General features: G+C 37.0%; 1 protein-coding gene across 3 annotated transcripts in view; it reads left to right on the top strand.

Annotated features, from left to right (window-relative positions):
- LOC150080840 (replication factor C subunit 4) overlaps positions 1–21,806 on the top strand; it is a 190,867-nt gene that overhangs the window by 153,926 nt on the left and 15,135 nt on the right. For all 3 annotated transcript variants that reach the window (XM_090382140.1, XM_090382141.1, XM_090382142.1), the window contains exon 11: positions 11,297–11,413. In XM_090382140.1, coding sequence (XP_090238266.1) covers positions 11,297–11,413 — 117 coding nt within the window. The remainder of the gene's footprint in view (positions 1–11,296; positions 11,414–21,806) is intronic.

Here is a 21,806-nt window from a genome sequence, read left to right on the forward strand (position 1 = left end):
GCCTTGGCCATAATTATGAGAGCATCCTTGGACTCAGGGGAGGTCCCCACGATCTTGAGATGTGCATATGTATTCCTAATTCACAAAGGAAGATTGAAGGGTGACGTGAGTAATTACCGACCAGTTAGTTTAACTTCTGTTCCTGGTAAAAGAATGGAGTCACTGGTTAAAGATGCATTGCAGGATCATCTAGACCAGTGTTTCTCAATCTTTTTACTCTCGTGGCACATTTTCCAAAGAAGAAAAATTTCGCGGCACACCTACGTAGTCATAGAAGAAGAAATTCCTAAATTTCGCGGCACACTTGGAAAATTTTGCGGCACACTAATGTGACGCGGCACACCCTTTGAGAAACACTGATCTAGACAAGACTGCAGCAATAATTCAGACACAGCATGGGTTTGTTAAGGGAAAGTCTTGTCTGACAGATTTGATTGGATATTATGATGTGGTTACAAAGGAACTGGATGCAAAAAATAATTTTGATATCATATACTTGGATTTCAGGAAAGCTTTTGACAGATTGAAGGAGAATGGTATTAAAGGTAAGTGGGTACAATGGATAAAAGGATGGTTGAGTGGGAAAAGACAGAGAGTGGTTATCAATGAGTTCGGTTTGACAGGGTTCGGTGTTGGATCCACTGTTGTTTTTGTATATTAACAATGATATTGATGAAGGTATATCAGGCATAATGTCCAAGTTTGCAGATGATACACAGGTTGGCAGGGTTGTTAATGGCAGTAATGGCAGTGTGGTACTGCAACAGGATGTAGAAAATTTGGGAAGATGGGCTGAGATGTGGCAACTGAAGTTTAACATTGACAAATGCAAAGTACCACATATGGATAGAAGTAATCCTAGAAGAACGTACCAACTGTGTGGTACTACACTTAAGGTTGTAGAAAATGTAAAAAGACCTGGGAGTAATTGTGCAGTCAGATATGAAGTTTTCTGAACAATGCAGACAGGCTGCAAGAGCAGGTCATGGGGTTTTGTCAATGATATACAGAAATTTTTCTAGCAGGGAAAAGGAAGTGATTGTCCCATGTTTAGGCAATGTTTGGGCCACGCCTTCAGCACTGTGTAGAGGTCTGGAGGCCTAATTTTAGGAAGGATGTAGATTTGCTCGAGCATGTACATTGAAGGGCAACAAGATTGGTGAGGGGAATGAAGGGATCCTCTTACCAAGAGGCTTAAGTTATTCAAATTGCAGCGGCTGGAGACTAGGCACCTGTGAGGTGATCTGATTGAGTTGTATAAGGCCTTGAATGGGTTGAGCACGCTGAATTCTGATGGGATTCTTGCACTTGTTCAGATTACGAACCTAAGTTGGCATAAATTCAAATTGAGAAAAGACAGTTGTAGAATACATGTGCGGAAATTTGGCTTTAGCCAGCAGGTGGTTAATTGCTGGAAGAAACTTCCATCTGTTGTTGTGGAAGTTGATAGGTTTTTTTTTTTTTTTTTTTGGCTGATGCTATATAAGCTCATGTGCTTGCTTTCTTGCATCACATGCCACGATTACTATTACTGTATGACCATGCTAAACAACGAATTTTTTACAGCTGTAGCTAACTGACCAAATATAAGTTTTGTAAATAAAACTTGTAGTGGCCGCTGTCTGTTATACAACTAAAAATAAAAAATTTAAAATAACTGCCCTTTTACTTCTGGGACACCCTGTATTGTCATGAAATGTAGTTTTTTTGTTATTAAGAGTACTATTAATACTATTATTATTATTATGTAGCCATGCATTAGCATTAGCATTAGTAGAGGCATTTGATGCAAGAAAGCAAGCTTATGCAGCATCAGCCAAAAAAAAAAAAAAAACCCACTTCCACTTCACCCCTCTGTTCGTTCAAAATACCTGTCCAGCTGAGCCTTAAACTTATTTAGGCTATCAACCTCCACCACAAGGGATGGCAGTCTGTTCCACCAACCAACCACCCGCTCGCTAAAGGCAAATTTCCGCACGTCTATCCTACATCTGTCTTTCCTCAATTTGAATTTATGCCCTCTCAGGTGATTTTTCTGAGCTAGAGGAAGAATCCCATCAGCATTGAGCATGCTTAAACCATTCAAGGCTTTATACACCTCTATCAGATCACCTCGCTGGTGCCTAGTCTCCAGACACTGTAATTTGCAAAACTTAAGCCTTTCTTCGTAAGAGCACCCCTTTGTTCCATTCACTAATCTTGTTGCCCTTCTCTGTACTCGTTCCAGCAGCTCTACATCCTTCTTGAAATGAGGCCTCCAGACCTGTATACAGTACTCTAGGTGTGGCCTGACCATTGCCTTATACAATGGAATAATCACCTCCTTATCCCTGCTGGAAAAATTCCTGTATATCATTGACAATACTCCATGAGCTACTCTTGCAGCCCGTCTGCACTGCTCAGAGAACTTCAAATCTGCCTGCACAACCACCCCCAAGTCCCTTTCATTCTCTACCACTGTCAGTGTAGTACCACAGAGTTGATACGTTGCTCTGGGGTTGCTGTTTCCCATGTGTAGTACTTTACATTTGTCAATGTTAAACTTCATTTGCCACCTCCCAGCCCATCTGCTCAACCTTTCCAGATCCTGTTGCAGCAGCATAGTGTCAGTAGTGTCCTTGACAACCCTGCCAACCTTTGTATCATCTGCAAACTTGGACATTAAGCTTGATATACCCTCATCAATATCATTTATAAATACAGAAAACAATAATGGACCCAACACTGAGCCCTGAGGGACTCCACTAATAACGTTAGTCCACGATGAGCAGTGTCCATTGATTACCACTCTGTCTTCTCCCCCTCAACCACCCCTTTATCCATAGCAGCAATTTGCCTCCAATGTCACACTGCTCCAATTTGTGTAGCAGTCTTCCATGTGCAACAGTATCAAAAGCCTTTCTAAGATCCAAGTATATAATATCAAAGTTATTCCCTGCATCCAGTTCTTTTGTGACTGCATCATAGTATCCAATCAAGTTGGTCAGGCAAGACTTCCCCTTAACAAAACCATGCTGTGTCTGAGCTATAACTGAAGTCTTGTCTAAATGATCCTGCAGTGCTTCTTTAACCAGTGCCTCCATTAATTTTCCTGGAACAGAAGTTAAGCTCACAGGTCTATAATTACTTGTGTCAGCCTTTGATCCTCCTTTGTGAATTGGGGTCACATTTGCACATTTCCAGTCTATGGGTACCTCCCGAGTCCAAGGAAGCTCTCATAATTATGGCTAAGGGTTTGCTTACTTCCTTTGCTGCCTCCTTTAATATAACTGGATAGATCCCATCCACCCCGGGTGCCTTTCTTGTGTTTATCTTCAACAGTTTCTCCTCCACTTTACTCCCAGTTATTTCAAGATTCTGTAGCTTACTGCTAGAGTTGAATACACCTCTGGCATTCCCCTCGCTGAATAACTCCTCATGTGTGAATGTCGATGCAAAATATTCATTTAGTTTGTTAGCTACCTGAGCAGGATCATCAACAGTTGACCCATCAATATCAAGTGGACCAATCTGATTCATCCCCTTCCTTCTAGAGTTTACATAAGTAAAGAACTCTTTGCTGTTTTTCTTTGCATCCCTTGCCAAGTATTTCTCGTAGAGTTGAATACACCTCTGGCATTCCCCTCGCTGAATAACTCCTCATGTGTGAATGTCGATGCAAAATATTCATTTAGTTTGTTAGCTACCTGAGCAGGATCACCAACAGTTGACCCATCAATATCAAGTGGACCAATCTGATTCATCCCCTTCCTTCTAGAGTTTACATAAGTAAAGAACTCTTTGCTGTTTTTCTTTGCATCCCTTGCCAAGTATTTCTCGTAATCTGCCTTCGCCTGCCTAACCTCCTTTGTAACTTGGTTGCATATCAACTTGTATCTATCATAGGCTTCTGTGTCATGTGTTAATTTATATGTATCCCATGCATTTTTCTTCTCTGCCATATGCCTCATTAGTTCATCTGACATCCATTTTGGCCTAAACCTTGAACAATATTTCTTAGTTGGTATGTAAAGCCTAGTAGCTTCCAAGATAAGTTCTTTGAATGCTTCCCATTTTGAATTTGCTGTTGGTAACATCATCAGTTGGTCCCACTGTATAGAATTTAAATACTGTCTCAGTCCATCGTAGTCGCCTTTACGGAAGCAATAACCCTTCCCTTTACCCCTAATGGTAGTTACCTCTTTCAGTAAATCCCACTTCAGCACACTGTGATCACTGCCACCTAGTGGTTCATTTATCTGCAGATTCTTAATGCATGAAGAATCACTGCTGATAATCAAATCAAGAGTATTACTCCCTCTAGTTGCCTCCCGAACATGCTGATGTAGAAAACAATCATCCAATAAATCCACAAAAGCCCTGCTAGTGTGTGAGTAACCAGCCCCCAAATTCCAGTCAATATCTGGGAAATTAAAATCTCCCATTATAAGACTCTCTGATTTACTGGCCCACTCTATTTCCCTGTACAGTTCCTTATTATACTCATCAGAGTCATTAGGCCTATAGCACACTCCTACTCTCAATTTTGATCTCCCAATGCTTATGTCACACCAAACTGACTCAACACTGCACTGTCCAGCGATGTCGACTGGCTTCACTTCCTTGGTTTTTATGTGTTTCTTAACTAATAGCATAACCCCTCCCCCCTTCCTATCCTGTCTATCCTTTCTGTAGACGTTGTACTCCCCAAATTGCAGTTCTGCATCCCTTATATCTGTGTGACACCACGTCTCTGATATCCCAACAATATCTGCCTTCGATGTTTTGAGCAATACCTCAAATTCATCAAATTTATTTACTAAACTCCTAGCATTGGTGTACACGCAAGTATACCTGCACCTGTTTCTATTCTTAGCTACCCTAACACAACCCATGTGTTTACTTGTACCGCAATGTCTCCCAGCAGTCTCTGAAATACCATGCATCTTGTTTTTCAGGCTTCTGCTCATTCTAATAGAAGCAGTGCAAGAATCTCTTTCACCTCTGCCAGTGGCTACTGTCAATCTATTGGTCTTTGTCTCCCCCCAAGCTAGCAGTTTTCCGACCCACCTAACACTGCCTCGATAGCATCAGCAAATATTCTTGCACCCTTTCTATTTAAGTGTATCCCATCCCTGTAGAAGCAATCTCTCCTGTTAACAACAAATTTTTTCCATCTGTTTCTACCTGACCAAATACAAGTTTTGTAAATAAAACTTGTAGTGGCTGCTGGTTGTTAAACAATTAAAAATGAAAAATTTTAAATAACTTCCCTTTTACTTCTGGGACACCCTGTATTGTCATGAAATGTAGCTTTTTGGTTATTAAGAATATGTACTGAGGTGGTTCTCAATAAAAATTCTTAATGACCAGCATTTCAAATAAGTTCTATTTTGTTACATGTCAAAATAGAATAAATAAGTTTTATTTTGATGAAAATAGAACTTATTTGTAATAAAATTGGAACACACTTGTTCCAGTTTATTACAAATATTTTCGTCAAACCACTGGCCTCCTGATTTCTCATGAAGAGATTTGTGACCACCAGATGGCACTTCTGCATTATTGACTCTGGTAGGAGCCTGTTCTTCAGTTCACTGAAACCCATAAGAGTTTCTAGGTTTCTGTTCAATGAAATCTAGAAACACTTATGGGATCTGAAAGGACTCTGCATTAAAGTATTTCATACTGTGATATTGCTAGTGACTGTTACTTTATCCTCTTCATTCCAATGATGGTACAGTAGGAATGAAAGACAGGCGACAAACTGCCTTGTGCAAATCTAGAATGTGTTTGATATTTTCATCAACAGTTCCCCAAGAAAATTACCCAGTTTGTGAATACATGATTATCATTGAACAGAGTCTGCTATTGATGAAAAATTGTGATTTACGTCATTACATTACACTCAGAATGTCTTGAACATTTTTATTTTATGCTTCACTGTATGCGTTCAGGATAGAAAAATACTGTGGAAAGCAATGCCAATTCTAAGTGGTATTATTTTAGCATTAGCATTAGCAGAGGCATATGATGCAAGAAAGCAAGCTTATACAGCATCAGCAGGGAAAAAAAAAAAAAAAAAACAACATTTCACCCATCTATTCGCTCCAAAAGTATGTCCACTTCTACCTTGAATTTATTTAAGCTATCAACTTCCACAGTGAGAGATGGAAGTTTGTTCCACCAATCAACTACCTGCTGGCTAAGGGTAAATTTCAGCACATCTATTCTACAAATGTGTTTCTTCAATTTGAGTTTGTGTCCCCTCATGTTTGTAATCTGAGGAAGAGGAAGAATCCCATCAGCATAGGACCTTCTCAAACCATTCAAGACCTTATACATCTCCATCAGATCACCTTGCAGGAGCCTAGTCTCCAGATGCTGCAATTTGTAGAACTTAAGCCTTTCTTCGCAAGAGAAAGGCTTAAGTTCTTTCCTTTTGTTCCCTTCACCACTATTGTTACCCTTCTCTGTGCTTGTTCTAACAACTCCACATCCTTCCTAAAATGAGGCCTCCAGACCTGTACACAGTACTTAAGGTGTGACCTCACCATTGCCTTATACAAGGGGATAATCACCTCCTTATCCCTGCTAGCAAAGTTCCTGTATGTCATTGACAAGACACCACGACCTTCTCTGGCAATCTGTCAGCACTACTCAGAAAAGGTGGGAAGGAGCAGCAGTGCATAGCACATGCTTCTTGATTAGACCGGGGTTCGAGCCTATCACCACCAAATACGGAGGATGAGTAAAGGTCAGGGAATGATCGCTGCATATCCTGGAGCAATATGGCCTTAGTTGCTAATGCTCCTAAAAACCAAATAAACAACAACTAACAACTACTCAGAAAACTTTGTATCTCACTGTACAATTACCCCCAGGTCTTTTTCATTCTCCACTACCCTGAGTGTAGTCTGCACAGTTTGTACATTTCTCTGAGGTTACTGCTACCCATATGTACTTTGCATTTGTCATTGTTAAACTTCATTTGGCACTTCTCAGCCCATCTGCCCAACTTTTCTAGATCCTGTTGCAGTAGCATACTGTCATTAACAACCCTGCGAATCTTTGTATCATCTGCAAACTTTGATATTAAGCCTGATATACCTTCATCGATATCATTGATGAATACACAAAACAACAATGGGTCCAGCACCAAACTCTGGGGAACTCCACTAATAACATTAGTCCACGAAGAGCAGTGTCCATTGATTACCACTCTGTCTTCTCCCACTCAACTACCCGTTCATCCATTGTAGCAACTTGCCCTTAATTCCATACTGATCCAATTTGTACAGTAGTCTTCCATGTGCAACAGTATTAAAAGCTTTTCTGAAATCAAAGTATATGATATCAAAATTATTTTTTGCATCCACTTCCTTTGTGGCCACATCATAGTATAATATGATAATATAAAATCAGCTGCAGTGCGATGGGGTGTGGCGTAATCATCCACAAACACGAACTCGGGGCCAATGGCACCTCGCGGAACAGATGCACATGGGGAAGGATTACCTCAGTACAGTAGCGTGCACCGGTTACAGTACAGCCTTCCAGTATCTGGAGTTGTGTATGTCCATCCAAGATAACGCCTCGCCAGACAAGAACACCTCGACCGCAATATCGATCCCTTTCATTGAGGTTTGCAGGGTGATACCATGTGACAACATCTCGCCAGATTAGCTGACATCCAGAATCGCTGCTGAGACTGAATCTACTCTCATCAGTAAAGAGTACCTTAAGTAAAGATTTTGTGGTTGTAACCTTTAGAAATAGTGTTAGTCCTTACGTTTTGCATGCCAGTATAGTAATTACTCAGCATTCTGCAATGGTATGATTAGGAATTTTCCAAGTCTGACGGCAGTAATGAAGGTGGCTATGTGAACTAAAGATGATAGTAGTGATGATCGTGGTATCACAAACTTGATGGTGGCCTGTTCTTGAAGGTGGAGCTGGTATATCAGTAGATCCAGGAACTGAAGTAGTGTTGAGTTGCCCATGTCTGGCAATGGTTTTATGAACAGTATCTTGCAGAAACTGTTCTTTTGAATTCTTTTAACAAATGTTAAAACTGTTCTTTTAACATTTCTTTGGAATCCAAGAAGTAGCTAAAGTACCTAAACCATTTACGATTTGCAAATGACATTGTGGTCATAAGCCACTATTGCAAAGAATTGTGGGAAAATGTTAATCAGTTACGCAAAGTTAGTAAGGATTTTGGACTAAAGATGAATATGGCTAAAACAAAAGTAATGATGAACAAGTATGCCACAGAAAGGGAAATAATGATTGAAGGAGCAGTAATTGAAAAGATGGAGTCATATACTTATCTGGGACAAGTTATTAGCTGTAATAATGATAAATGGCTGGAAGTCAAGAGAAGAATAAATTTTGGATGGATAGCATTCAGGAAATACAGTCACATACTGAAGAGCAATATCCCAGTTTGTCTGAAACATAAAATAATGAACCAATGTATACCTTTTGTAATTTGATTGGTTGATACTGTACACCCTTTAGCCTGCAGGCTATCCAGGGGTGAACCAATACAGTAATAAAGTAAATTTTAATAATAATAACTTCTTTAATAATAAAATACTCCCCAACATGACTTATGGAAGTGAAACTTGGGCACTCACCAAAAGAATGGAAGAGAAGCTGAGAACTACACAGCGAAGAATGGAACGAATTATATTGGGAATCAGACTGTTAGGTAAGAAAAGAAACACATGGATTAGGCAGCAAATTCAAGTAAAGGACATTCTTATCAAAATTTAAGAACTAAAATGATCTTGGGCAGGGCACATAGCTTGAAGACATGATGACAGACGGACTAAGAAAATAACAGAATGGTACCCAAGAGGAGCTAGAAAAAAACCTGGAAGACAACGGCAGAGATGGATAGATGAAATTCATGAGTTGTTTGTGGGTAGTAAATGGATGGCCATTGCACAAAACAGAAGGAACTGGAAAGTTGCTGGAGAGGCTTTCATCCTGCAGTGGATTGAAAATGGCTGATGATGAAGATATATATATAGGAGGTCCGGAAACTTTTTTTTTTTTTTGAAGGGGACCATAGATCTCAGTAGTTTGGGAACCACTGCTCTATCACAAACATGCTATTTATGGTGCATTGAGTCACAGACATGCTAGTTATGGTGCATTGAATATGACACTGTACTATTACAGTGTCATATCACCAGTTTTGAAAGTTACCATGGTGTCGAGTTTAATTGATTTTAACTTTGTTTTATGATTTTAACATATATATATATATATATATATATATAACCATATAGATTAGAATAAGGATTAAAATAAAAATAAAATAATGCCAGCAGTACGGCAAGACAAGAGTGAAAAGGCGAAATTAAACCTAAATTCGAATCAAGCAGGGAGAGAAGAGAGGGGTAACAAGAATAAAAATATTGCAGCAGAAACTCTAAATTAATTTAGAAAATCTAAATGTACGAATAATAATTCTTTGAAATTTAAAAGCCAATTAAATAGAAATTTAACGGTGCCCACTCTGACGTGCACCAGGTTCAAATTTTTGTGAAATATCACTAAACAGAGATTTAAACCACTACAATAAAACAAAACAAAAATAGACAAAAATAGACTGACCATTATGCCGGCATTATTTTATTTTATTTTTATCCTTCTAATTTATATGGTTATATTTCAAGCATCATTGTAGAGGAATATGCTTTTTGCTGCCTCTGATGTATGCTGTACCCTCCTTTTTATTTTTTATTATGAAATATTCCGTTTTCCAACTATTTCAACATTATTTAAATGTATGTTATGTCACATAATAGTATTGGGCAAATTGCTAATGCTGCGCCTGTACTGCCATCTATAGTTCATTATTCGTTTATATAAACGGGTTAAGTTTATTTTTGTCAGTAGTGTGGCTTTGCACTGGAGTGCTCATGTCTGTTCTATTATTGATTTTCGCTACATCAGGACCACTGCTGTTCAATTCCCTGCATTGGTGGTTCAATCTGGGGATTGGTGTGGTTGACTGATCTTACGATCGATTCTCCTTTGCGGTGATTTGTTTAGCGTTCGAAATGCAGCGATTCCCTGACCATTATCGGCCTTGTGGTCCTCTGTCGAGATGGGGCATAATGGTCAGTCTTTTTGTTTTGTTTTATTGTAGTGGTTTAAATCTCTGTTTGGTGATATTTCACATAAATTTGGACCCTGGTGCACGTCAGAGGGGGCACCGTTAAATTTCTATTTAATTGGCTTTTAATTTTCAAAGAATTATTATTCGTACATTTAGATTTTCTGAATTAATTTAGAGTTTCTGCTGCAATATTTTTATTCTTGTTACCCCTCTCTTCCCTCCCTGCTTGATTTAAATTTAGGTTTAATTTCGCCTTTTCGCTCTTGTCTTGCCATACTGCTGGCATTATTTTATTTTTATTTTAATCCTTATTCTAATTTATATGGTTATATTTCAAGCATCATGTAGAGGAATATGCTTTTTGCTGCCTCTGATGTATGCTGTACCCTCCTTTTTATTTTTTATTATGAAATATTCCTTTTTACAAATATTTCAACATTATTTAAATATATGTATAATTATATATATATAAAAAAAAAATTTTTTTCCATCATTTTTGGCATATTATTCATATTTACTCTTATTTTATTTTAAACTTATTTTTACTTATTGTTGTATATTAATTTCAATAAAGTTCTCTCAATCATTTCAAGTAATTTTATTGTTGCTGTACATAGTGCATTTGTACAGACCTTGATCTCTGTTAATCCTTTAAACCCTTGGTTGATGTTTTTCAGGGATGTATGATGAATTATTGTACTGCCATTCCAAGTATCCTTTGGTACTTTGTATTGAGTTTCCATGGTCTTCCTGTTCATGTATTACAAGGCAGGGGATAATGTGGACCGTCAACAATTGCATCGACAACAGTCGAACAATAATACTTCTTACAAAATCAGTCAGCTTGGTTCTACATGTCATGATGAGAACTGTTGTGGCTCACATGCCATCTCTGTACTGTACACCAGTCAGAGGGGTTACTTGTTTATTCAGGAAGGTCCAGTGGACCATAAATACAGGTCTCTAGATAGTTTATGGTGTATAATATAACAAAGGCAAGAATATCCTTTTACCAATGTGCTCCCCCCCCCCCGCTTGCTGGTATGTTAAGTAAAAAGCATATAAAAGCAGTCACAGCATTAGAGTTTTAAGAGTAACAATTTCTAATAAAACTTCATAATTAATATTTTTCTATATTTAACGTATTCTGAGTCCTGAACATTGGTTTTCAATTTTTAGAATATGGTATGTGAAGGTTATTCTGGTGGACAGCTGATATTACAGCTACATGATTATGTGGTCAATAATGAAGAATTAACTGATAAGCAAAAATCAGCAGTTTGTGAGAGAATGGCAGTAAGTAAATTTTTAATAAAAAAAAAAAAAAAGTAATATATATATATATATGTATATGTACACACACACACATACATATATACAGGTGGGCCTCGATTAATGCGATTAATTCGTCCTGCAAGCGCATTGCGCAAAACGGAAACGCGTTAATCGAATATCATAACCAATAGGAAAAATTATAATTGGTCCTTGACCTTCTGGAATGTCCATAAAGAATTTAAAAATACCTTTTAAATAACTTTTTAACTGTATATAATGTAAAAGATAATGAAAATAATTATGGAATTAAATGTTTATTGCATGAAACAGCAGTTCTTAAACTGTGCTCCGCGGAATATTTAAAATTTTCGAGGGAAACACAGCGATACTCAACATCTGTCGGACACCGCGCAAACTACTAGCTCGAGGTAGTTCACAGTTTCAGCATTTCTTATTAAGTTTGGACCTAACTACTAAACAAAACTGTTAGGTATTTCTTTTGGTCTGGGTGCGCCTTGAAAAAATTACTGAGACATTAAAGGCGCCGTGAACCAAGAAACTTTGGGAACCTCTGACATAAAATACACAATGAAGAAATTACTGTTGCGGAAATATTTGAACAGTGTTGACTTTCTCTTTTCATCAATCAATTTCCGATAGCCGACAACAATCTTCTCTGGGCCCTGGCGAAATAAATATCGCAGAGAACATCAAACCTTTTGTTTGAGGTTCTATGCGATATGAAAGATTTCATCTAATTCTTTTACCGTTATCTCCTTCATGGTAACATTTTCATCTGGCTCATTTAAAAATTTGAATTTTTAAATGCAAGTCTGCATTGACTTTATTAGCAGGAGACAAACACGTCTTCTTCCAATGGTTGATGGAACACACCGAGGCGGGCAGCAGGCAAACATTTGTTTATTGACCGTACGAATCGCGGTATGCTTAACATGCGATTCAAATCGTCTTCAACTATCTCATAAAAAAAAAAAAGATCGCGTTAACTGGAAATTTGCGTCGTGTAAAGTGAAAAGTGGTATCATTTTTCAAATAGCGTTAATCGGACTCGCGTTATGCGAGGCCTAGCTGTATATATAGAGTTGATAACAGTAACTGTATATGGATGGAAATGTATTAATTAAAGGTGTGTGTGTGTGTGTGTGTGTGTGTGTGTGTGTGTGTGTGTGTGTGTGTGTGTGTGTGTGTGTGTGTCGTGTGAGAGACTAAGTAATTTTTGAGTTCATATGTTCGATGATTTAAGTATCTTTCAAATATTATTACCAGCTGTGGCAGATGTTTACCAAAACAAACAAATTCATACTGAAATGTTAATTTATGCCAAGCATTACAAAGGTTCTTTTCAGTAAATTATGCTAGTTTTCTTCTTAAGTAACAAACCCACTGTAACAAGAAACATCTAACAAATGCAACATATTTTTAGTTTGCATTAACTGAATGATCCACCAGATAACTATAAGGAAGACACTAATAAGCATTGCTGGGTTTAATGATGAAATTGTTTTATGCAGAAGACTATGCAAGTTTTAGGTAATATGAAAACTATACATTTCTGTGCTTGGTTTCTGTGATTGGGGAAGATTTAGAAGTAGCTGACTTTTGGCCATTAAGGCTTTGGCTTACATTAATAATGAAATTGAATACAGAGGTAGTTTAAATGCTTTTATTGAAATGTAACAATTTTTATCCTGCTTTTGATATTTCAGCAATTGATATGATGTTTTCTGTTATAAGAAAAGAAGGATAATTTAAATTAAAAATTCTCTCCTGTGTAGATCACTATTCCGAGTTGCTCTGATTACCATATTTCCCCATGTATAAGACGCACTTTTTTTCAAAAAATGTGGGGTCAAAAAACTGGGTGCGTCTTATACAGTGGTTGTAGATTTTTTTACTTGCATTTACCGCTTTTTTGCACTTGTTGTCTTTGCGCTCATTGTTTCGCACTTGTTACCGGTATATTAGGTTACGTTTTGCCATGTTCTGCCCAGAAATGGCTCAGAAAAGATTTTCGTACAGTGCTGAATTCAAGTTATGAGGAGTTGTATGAATTTTATGATGAATAAAACTTAAGTTAAATAACTTTATGTAATACATTTTTTATTTTTTTTTCAAATTTCGGGTCACAAAATTAAGATGCATCTTATACATGGGGAAATACGGTATTTCTAAGGCATTTTGTATTAGTATTAATAATGGCAAATGATGCAAGAAAGCAAGCTTATAAAGCATCAGTCAAAAAAAAAAAAAAAAAAAAAAAAAAAACTTCCCACATCGCCTGTCCATTCCTCTCCAGTAATTTATCTAGTTCTTCTTTGTTTTACAACAAAGAAGAACTAGATAAATTACTAGATAAATAAACTAACTTTGTTGTTGTAAAAGTGGGTAGTTTGAATTTATTCAAACTACCCACTTTTACAACAACAGATGGAAATTTTTTCCACTAATCAACCAACCACTGGTTCATGGCAAACTTCTACACATGTAGGTCGCAACATCCTTCCTCAGTTTGAATTTATGTCCCAGTACGTGTGGCAAGAGGAAGAATGCCATTGGCATTGAGTTTACTGAATCCATTCAAAGCTTTAAACACCTCAATAAGATCATGCATTTACCTGGTCTCCAGATGCAGCAATTTGCAGGACTGAAACCTTTTTGATTTCTTTACCAATCTCCTTGCCCTTCTCTGCACCCTCTTCCTGCAGATCTACATCCTTCCCAAAATGAGAGCTCCAGACCTGTATGGAGTATCAGATGCAGCCTAACAATTGCCTTGAAGAATGGGATAAGCACTTCCTTTTTTGAGTGTAAATAATATAATACAATAACCGAGAAATATACTCATAAACTAACTGCTTTTATTAGGTTTTTTTTTTTATTATTATTATTATTATTATTAGCATTATTTGCTAAATTATCAGATGTGTAAATCAAATTGTAAATTATCAAAATTGTGTAATTTGAATTACACACAATCACCTGAATGGCCTGATTAGTTTTATAGATTTTAAAACTATTTTTAGTCCTCCCACTCAATATCATATTACCAGATGGGGGGGTGGAAATATGGTGTCCTTTTTCTATTTCTGAGTTATCTCAGATTATGATGATGTAACAGTTGTTATATAGTGCATTTTATGTCTTGGCCATATTGCCCTTCTAAGTATGAAATTTATATTCAGTGCTGCAGATTAGAAACAAAATACACTAATAATGAAATTTTTAATGTATAACACTGAAAGAACATCATTAAGTTTCCCAAAAAAATTGCTGCTTAAAAGAACTGTAACCACTTTTTATGACTTCATTCCTCTTGGGAAATTCAAAATTGCTGCATAATTTTAGCAGCTTATAGTTATACACACAAATTTCAAAAATGCATTTTTATTTATTTTTACTGTTTATTAAAATTATTTGTATAAGGTGCTACCCAAAAGTTCCCCGAAATTTGAATGATGCACGTGAACTATGTCTAGTACAGACTTGTGGCACTAGGTAACATTGCATGCATTCTTTGTGAATCAGTGTGCCACGTGGCATCAGGCTGGATAGAGTTATTGAATATTTATGTGCAGTTCTTTGGCAGTGTTTCACGTAGTTTGTGATTGTTGCGATGGCTGATGTAAGAGAACAATGTGCTTTCATCAAATTTTGTTTTCTTCTTAACGATACAGCAGCAGAAACCCATAAGAAGTTGAAACAAGCTTTTGGTGACAATTCTTTTGACCAGATGCAGACCTATTACTGGTTTAACCGTTTTAAAAATGGTCAGATGTCGGTTGATGACTGTGATCGCTCTGAGCATCCATCATCAAGCACCACCCCAGAAAATGTTGCAAAAGTTTGAGTGGCGATCCATGAAGACCATAGGTGGACCATCCACGACATTTGTGGCATTGTAGGACTATTGCATGGCAAGTGTCAGCAGATTTTGTCAGACGAGTTGAACATGAGCAGGATTGCGGCCAAGTTCATCACAAGGTTACTGAGTGAAGACCAAAAGCAGCATCGTATGGAACAGCAGAGATCTTCAAGTACAGACAGGAGTGATCAAAACTTCCTTTCTACGGTCATCACTGGTGATGAGAGTCGGGTATATGGGTATGACCCAGAAACCAAGCAACAATCATCCCAGTGGAAGAGCCCATCTTCACCCCAACTGAAGAAAGCCCGACAAGTGAGGAGTAATGTGAGGTCCATGCTGATCTGTTTTTTGGACATTGATGGGATTATCCATAAGGAATTCATCCCTCCTAGCCAGACAACAAAGCAGAGTTCTACTGCGATGTCCTGAGGCAGTTAAGGGAATCCATCAGGAGGAAATGTCCAGAGAAGTGGTGCACGAAGAACTGGGTCCTTCATCGTGAATGAAAATCAAGCTGAAGGGGCAAAGATTTAACAGCATAGAGGATATCCAAACCGAATCGCAGACAGTGCTGAACACTATGATGAAGAAGGACTTTCAGGGCGCATTCAAATCATGGGAGAAGTGCTGGGATCTGTGCTTATGCTCTCAAGGGAACTACTTCGAAGGTGACGGTGGCAAATAAGACCTAGGGTGAGTTTATTTATTTTATAAATACATTTTGGGAATTTTTGGTTAGCACCTCGTATATTTATATTCAGCCCCTTTTGAGATAATAAACACATAAATTATGAAAACAAAGATTTCATTTGATTTGAATTTTTATGGCTCATAGGCAAATTGGGCCATGATGCCCAAGTCCATGGATATAAACATGCAAGTTATATGAAGATATAAAACAGTAGAGTATATAATTAAAAAAGAAAAATAATGAAGTATTTAGTTTGAAATGCGGGCTAGAAATTGGGTATGGGATGCAACCTCCCACGCACGCATACACACACACACACACACACACACACACACAGTTGTAAACAGCAATTGTAGTTTTGCCCAATTAAGTAATCTGCATATATTGTACAGTTTTGTTTGGTTCTTGCCAAGAATTTAAATCTTGCTATGCCTGTCAGCAGTGTGACAAGTGAAAGAGTTTTCTACATATGGATTTCTAATCCAAGAAACAAGTACACCTAAACCCAGAAACAGCTGATGTCCTGTTTCTGCAAGCAACTTACCAAAAAATTTGTAATAAAATTAATTATATTATGAATATGTTTCATACCTTTTTTCCCTCAATTTGCTTGTTTTTTTTATTGGATTGCAGTACAAATAATGTGGTTTGAATTCAAGTATAGTTCCACTTGTAGATGTTAATAGAGTGGACCCATGCAGGACTCTACCTAGAGGGGGAAGGTTTGCCTTTAATGTACTATTTTCCATTTACATATCATTGACCTTCCACTGACTGGAAATCATCTCTGTAATTTTGATGTTAACAGTGCAGTGTATTCAATTTTCCTGTTGAAGACTCCACAGTTGTTTGAATTTCTGTTACCAGATTATTCTTTATTGTGAGGTGTAAGTATTGGTGGTGGGGATGGGGAATAATTTGCTCAAGCTTAATTCTCCTAAATAATAATCTTGTATTACTTGCCATAAAAAGAATTTCAGCAAATAAGCGGTCACTAGTAAGTGTCAATGGTTTGTATCCAAATTCAGTTCCATGATCCAAAAGATATTTTGAATAAAGAAAGATTAATGAAATGTTCAAGGAAAAGAATTCTGAATCACAAACTTTTGGTTTAAATAACCCAAATCAGTTCATGCAAGCCAATAGGTCCGTGCAGGTTTTCCTCACATGTGCAGAAAGGCTGGCCATGTTCCACTATGTTGTCTTGATTATAGCATTTGCTTATTCCTTTTAATTGTTATGCTAATGTTTGAAAATGAGAAATGTTGATTTAGTATTAGCAACATGATACAAAGAAGCAAAGCTTATATATCACCAACAAAAAAAAAAAAAAAAGCCCACTTCATTTGCCCATTTTTGCCAATAATTTAACCAAACTTTCAAATTTATTTAAACTACCACTTCCATTAAATGTTTTTTTTGTGTATGTGTGTTATTTGAGAAAGGGTAAAGATGCCATCAGTATTTAGTTTACTTAACCTTTTAAAAGCTTATATGCTTCGATTAAGCTACATCATAGATGCCTAGTTTCCAGAGATGACAATTTATAGAGTCCAGTCTTTCATGGTAGGAATATCCTTTTGGGCACCTGACTAGTCTTGTTGCTTCTGCATCCTTTCCAACAGACTTATGTCCTTCCTAAAATAATGGTTTTGGTGCGCATAGCCTTAGTTACTAATATGCCAATAAAACCCAAATCAATCAGCCTTCCTAAAATGAGATTGCCAAATCAGTATATAGTATTCCAGATATGGCCTAACCATTGCCTTATACAATGGGATAATCATTACTTTGGCCCTCTGGCTAAATTCTGTATATCATTGACAGAATCTCCATGAGGAGCTGTTCTAGTGCCCTATTTGTACTGCTCAAAGAATTTCATGTTGGCCTGTGCAGTTACCCCTACGTCTTTTTCTTTATCAACTACCGTTAGTTTTGGTACTATTCAAATGGTATGTGTTATTCTGGAATTACTGCTATCCAAATGCAGTATATTGTGCATTGCATTTATATTGATAAATTGCAGTTATCAACATTAAACCTCAGTTAACACTTTTCCATTCATCTGGTTAGTTTATCTAGATATTCTTGACGTAACATGCCCTGATTACTGTCTTTAAATGCTGTGCCAATCTTTATATCATCGGCAAACTTGGACATCAAACTTGAAATACCCACATCAGTATCATTAATAAAATATTAACAAGTTAGTTATGAAAATCCATCCACTAGGAGTCGTTATTATATCCAGATGGATGGGCGTGGTAAAGACAATAGGTGCTTCACTTATTTGCTAATGCACCTAAGAACAGTAAGGGACCAAACTCCCTGTGGCATCCCACTCATCACATTAATCTGTGAAAAGTAGTGGATATCCATTTATCCATAGTAGTAACTTGCCCTAAATGTCACATTTCTCCATTTTATATAACAGTCGTGCGTGTGGTACAGTATAAAAAGCTTTACTGATATATAAGTATATGGCGTGTGGTACAGTATAAAAAGCTTTACTGAAATATAAGTATATGATGTTAAAATTGTTCTTTGCATCCATTTCTTTTCTGATGATTTCATAGTAACTAATCACATTGGTTAGGCATGATCTCCTTTTAATAAATTAATAAATTCATTCTGTGATTCTTGCATTGCTTCTTTAACTGCCAACTCCATTATCTTCCCTGACACTGATGTAAAACTTACACATCAGTAGTTATGCACTTTACCCTTTGAACCACTCTTTGAAATAGGAGATACATTTACACATCTCTAGTCTGTAGGAACTTTGGAATTCAAGGAGCTGCTCATTACTGTGGTTAAAGGTTTAACCACTTTATATATATATACAGTAATACCTCGAAGTTACGCGATAGGTGGGTCCGACGAAAATCGCTTAAGTCGAATTCGCGTAAGTCGGGGTACAACTTTGCATATAAATACATATAAATTTTGTTTAATTGGGACCAAGGACTAACAAAAACACTAGTTTAGAAGAAAAATATTAATAAAATTGCAGTTCTTTATACATATTAATACAAAATATGTATTAAAAAAATAAATGACTTACGTAAAAAAGTTATTTCAATGTCGATGGCTTCATAAAATCTAACAAATTCGTCTGACGACACAGTGCCTTCTTTTTTTCACGCAGAATTTCTTCGTAGCAAGCTAATAATTTTTTTATTCCTTGCTTTGTAGCTATAACGCATTCTTCGTTGGAGTCTGTTTTCTAAAATTTTTAAGCCCTTTTCAATTGAGCTGAGACCTGTCATATGCTTTTCGGCGTTGCCTCATTTAGGCCTGTAGCATGTGCAATATCACATGGTCTTTCATTTCGCTCAAAGCGTTTCACAATTCCATATTTTTTCTCTATCAACAGAGGCGGGCTGGCCATAAGCCTTACCGGGGAAACCCTGGTGGGCCGGTGTGATTTTGGCCATAAACCATAGTATGAGGCCACTATAAATTTTCCCGGGTAAGAATTTTTGACCCAGTCCGCCTCTGTTTATCGATAATTGCTTTTCTTTTTCTTTCTGAATCTGCAGTGTCTTCACCAGGATGCTTCCTTTTCACACCTTTTAAGTATTTTACTCATTTTTAGGGAATAAAGCACAATTACAAAACGAGGAGGCACGCTTGATACGCATAAACAAAGCTGCGCGCATGTAGCAACTGAATAAACAACACCATAAAGGCTGAGATACACTATTAACACCTCACATTTCTAGGGGTTACTACCATAAAACAATAAAAACAATTTCCAGTTTCGTTTCTGTTAGTGGAATCTGTTATAAACTGGTAGTAAACTCGATCTAATTGCATACCGATAGCTGGAATTACGTTGGTTTTTACGTTATTATGGTGAAATGTGTTTCCTCTTCACTGATATAAAAACATAAATACATTTTCAGAGTCTTCTCTTCATTCCTATCGTGTTGCGTTCGGTTGGGGTGATTCTGCATTCGACTGCCATTTCTTGTAAACACAAAGGCGAATCGTGCATAAGCCAATTCGGTTCATGTTATATTATAAGATATCGTTACCGTATTTATAAATAGTGTATGATCAAATTCGTGTAGTGTAAACACGTGTTATACGAGGACTGACTGTATACGGCTCGACCGACACGATCCATTTCTCTCGTGAAAACGATGTAATTTCCGACAAAAGTTGAGCACGAATTCGAACACACATATATAAATATGAAGTTGGAATACAAACTCTTGTATATGTGTGCAGCTCATGCGCAGCAAAGTTGAATTTTGCTCATCTTTCGCTCTCACTCTCCGCCGTTGCACCGTATATCGATAACATGAAAAATTACCTTGAAGATAGTGGGCGACAGTGTTGCCAAACGAAAAAATCAAGAACCGCGTAACTCTGAGTTCGGGTAAGTCGGGGTAGCGTAAGTCAGGGTATTACTGTATGTATATATATATATCCAATATTTTAAATTAAATAAAATAAAACATAAGCCAGTAACATGGCAAAAACTGTAGAGCGAAAATTAACATAAAAATAACCCAAATAAACAAACGAACGAAAAGAAAGAATAGACTTAAATAGTAGCCTGGAAACCCTTATATAATTTCGAATTTTACATCCAATTAACAAAAACTGTACAAGTTTTAGGATAATGCCAATTACATTTAAATTTAGCGGTACCCCCCCAAGGGGTACCAGTTCCGAAAGACGTGAAATATCACCAAAAGAGGGTTAAAGGCACTACCAAACGATAACAAAATCAAAATAAATTAAAATAAAATAAAATGAAATAGACTGACCATTATGCCCCATATCGACAGAGGACCACGAGGCCAATAATGGTCATGGAATCGCTGCATTTCAATCGTCATACAAATCATCGCAAAGGCGGAAATATCGAAGAACCAAACCACCCTTCCATTCTCCGATAGATCGACCAATGCAGAGGATTTGCATGGCGGTGGTCCTTATGCAGCGAAAAATAACTATAGAACAGACAGCACTCTAGAGCAGAGCCACACCACTGACATACTGTAAGCTGATTCAGCTTATATAGAGAAAAAAAAAAAAAAAAGGAAAGTAGATGGCGACACAAGCGTTGCTAAATTAGCATATCGACCCATTACTATTGAATTATATTAAATGTTGACAAAAGTTAAATTATAATAAAATGAATAAATAATTAAGCATTCATTAGAGGCCGCAACTTGCAATTCCTCCATATGAAGCCGAAATATATATTATCATTGAATCATATTAAATATTAACATAAGTTAAATTATAATAAAGTAAATAAATAAATAATTAATTAAGCATTCATTAGAGGCAGCGACATGCAATTCCTCCATATGAAGCTGAAATACATCCAATATTTTAAATTAAATAAAATAAAACATAAGCCAGTAACATGGCAAAAACTGTAGAGTGAAAATTAACATAAAAATAACCCAAATAAACAAACGAACGAAAAGCAAATAGAGTGCTGCTCTAGAGTGCTGTCTGTTCTATAGTTATTTTTCGCTGCATAAGGATCACCGCCATGCAAATCCTCTGCATTGGTCGATCTATCGGAGAATGGAAGGGTGGTTTGGTTCTTCGATATTTCCGCCTTTGCGATGATTTGTATGACGATTGAAATGCAGCGATTCCATGACCATTATTGGCCTCGTGGTCCTCTGTCGATATGGGGCATAATGGTCAGTCTATTTTATTTTATTTTATTTTATTTTAATTTATTTTGATTTTGTTATCGTTTGGTAGTGCCTTTAACCCTCTTTTGGTGATATTTCACGTCTTTCGGAACTGGTACCTCTCGGGGGGGTACCGCTAAATTTAAATGTAATTGGCATTATCCT

The sequence above is a fragment of the Mastigoproctus giganteus genome, chromosome 9 (genome assembly GCF_048544385.1).
Source record: "Mastigoproctus giganteus isolate SK-2022 chromosome 9, ASM4854438v1, whole genome shotgun sequence".
Classification (NCBI taxonomy): Eukaryota; Metazoa; Arthropoda; class Arachnida; order Uropygi; family Thelyphonidae; genus Mastigoproctus; species Mastigoproctus giganteus.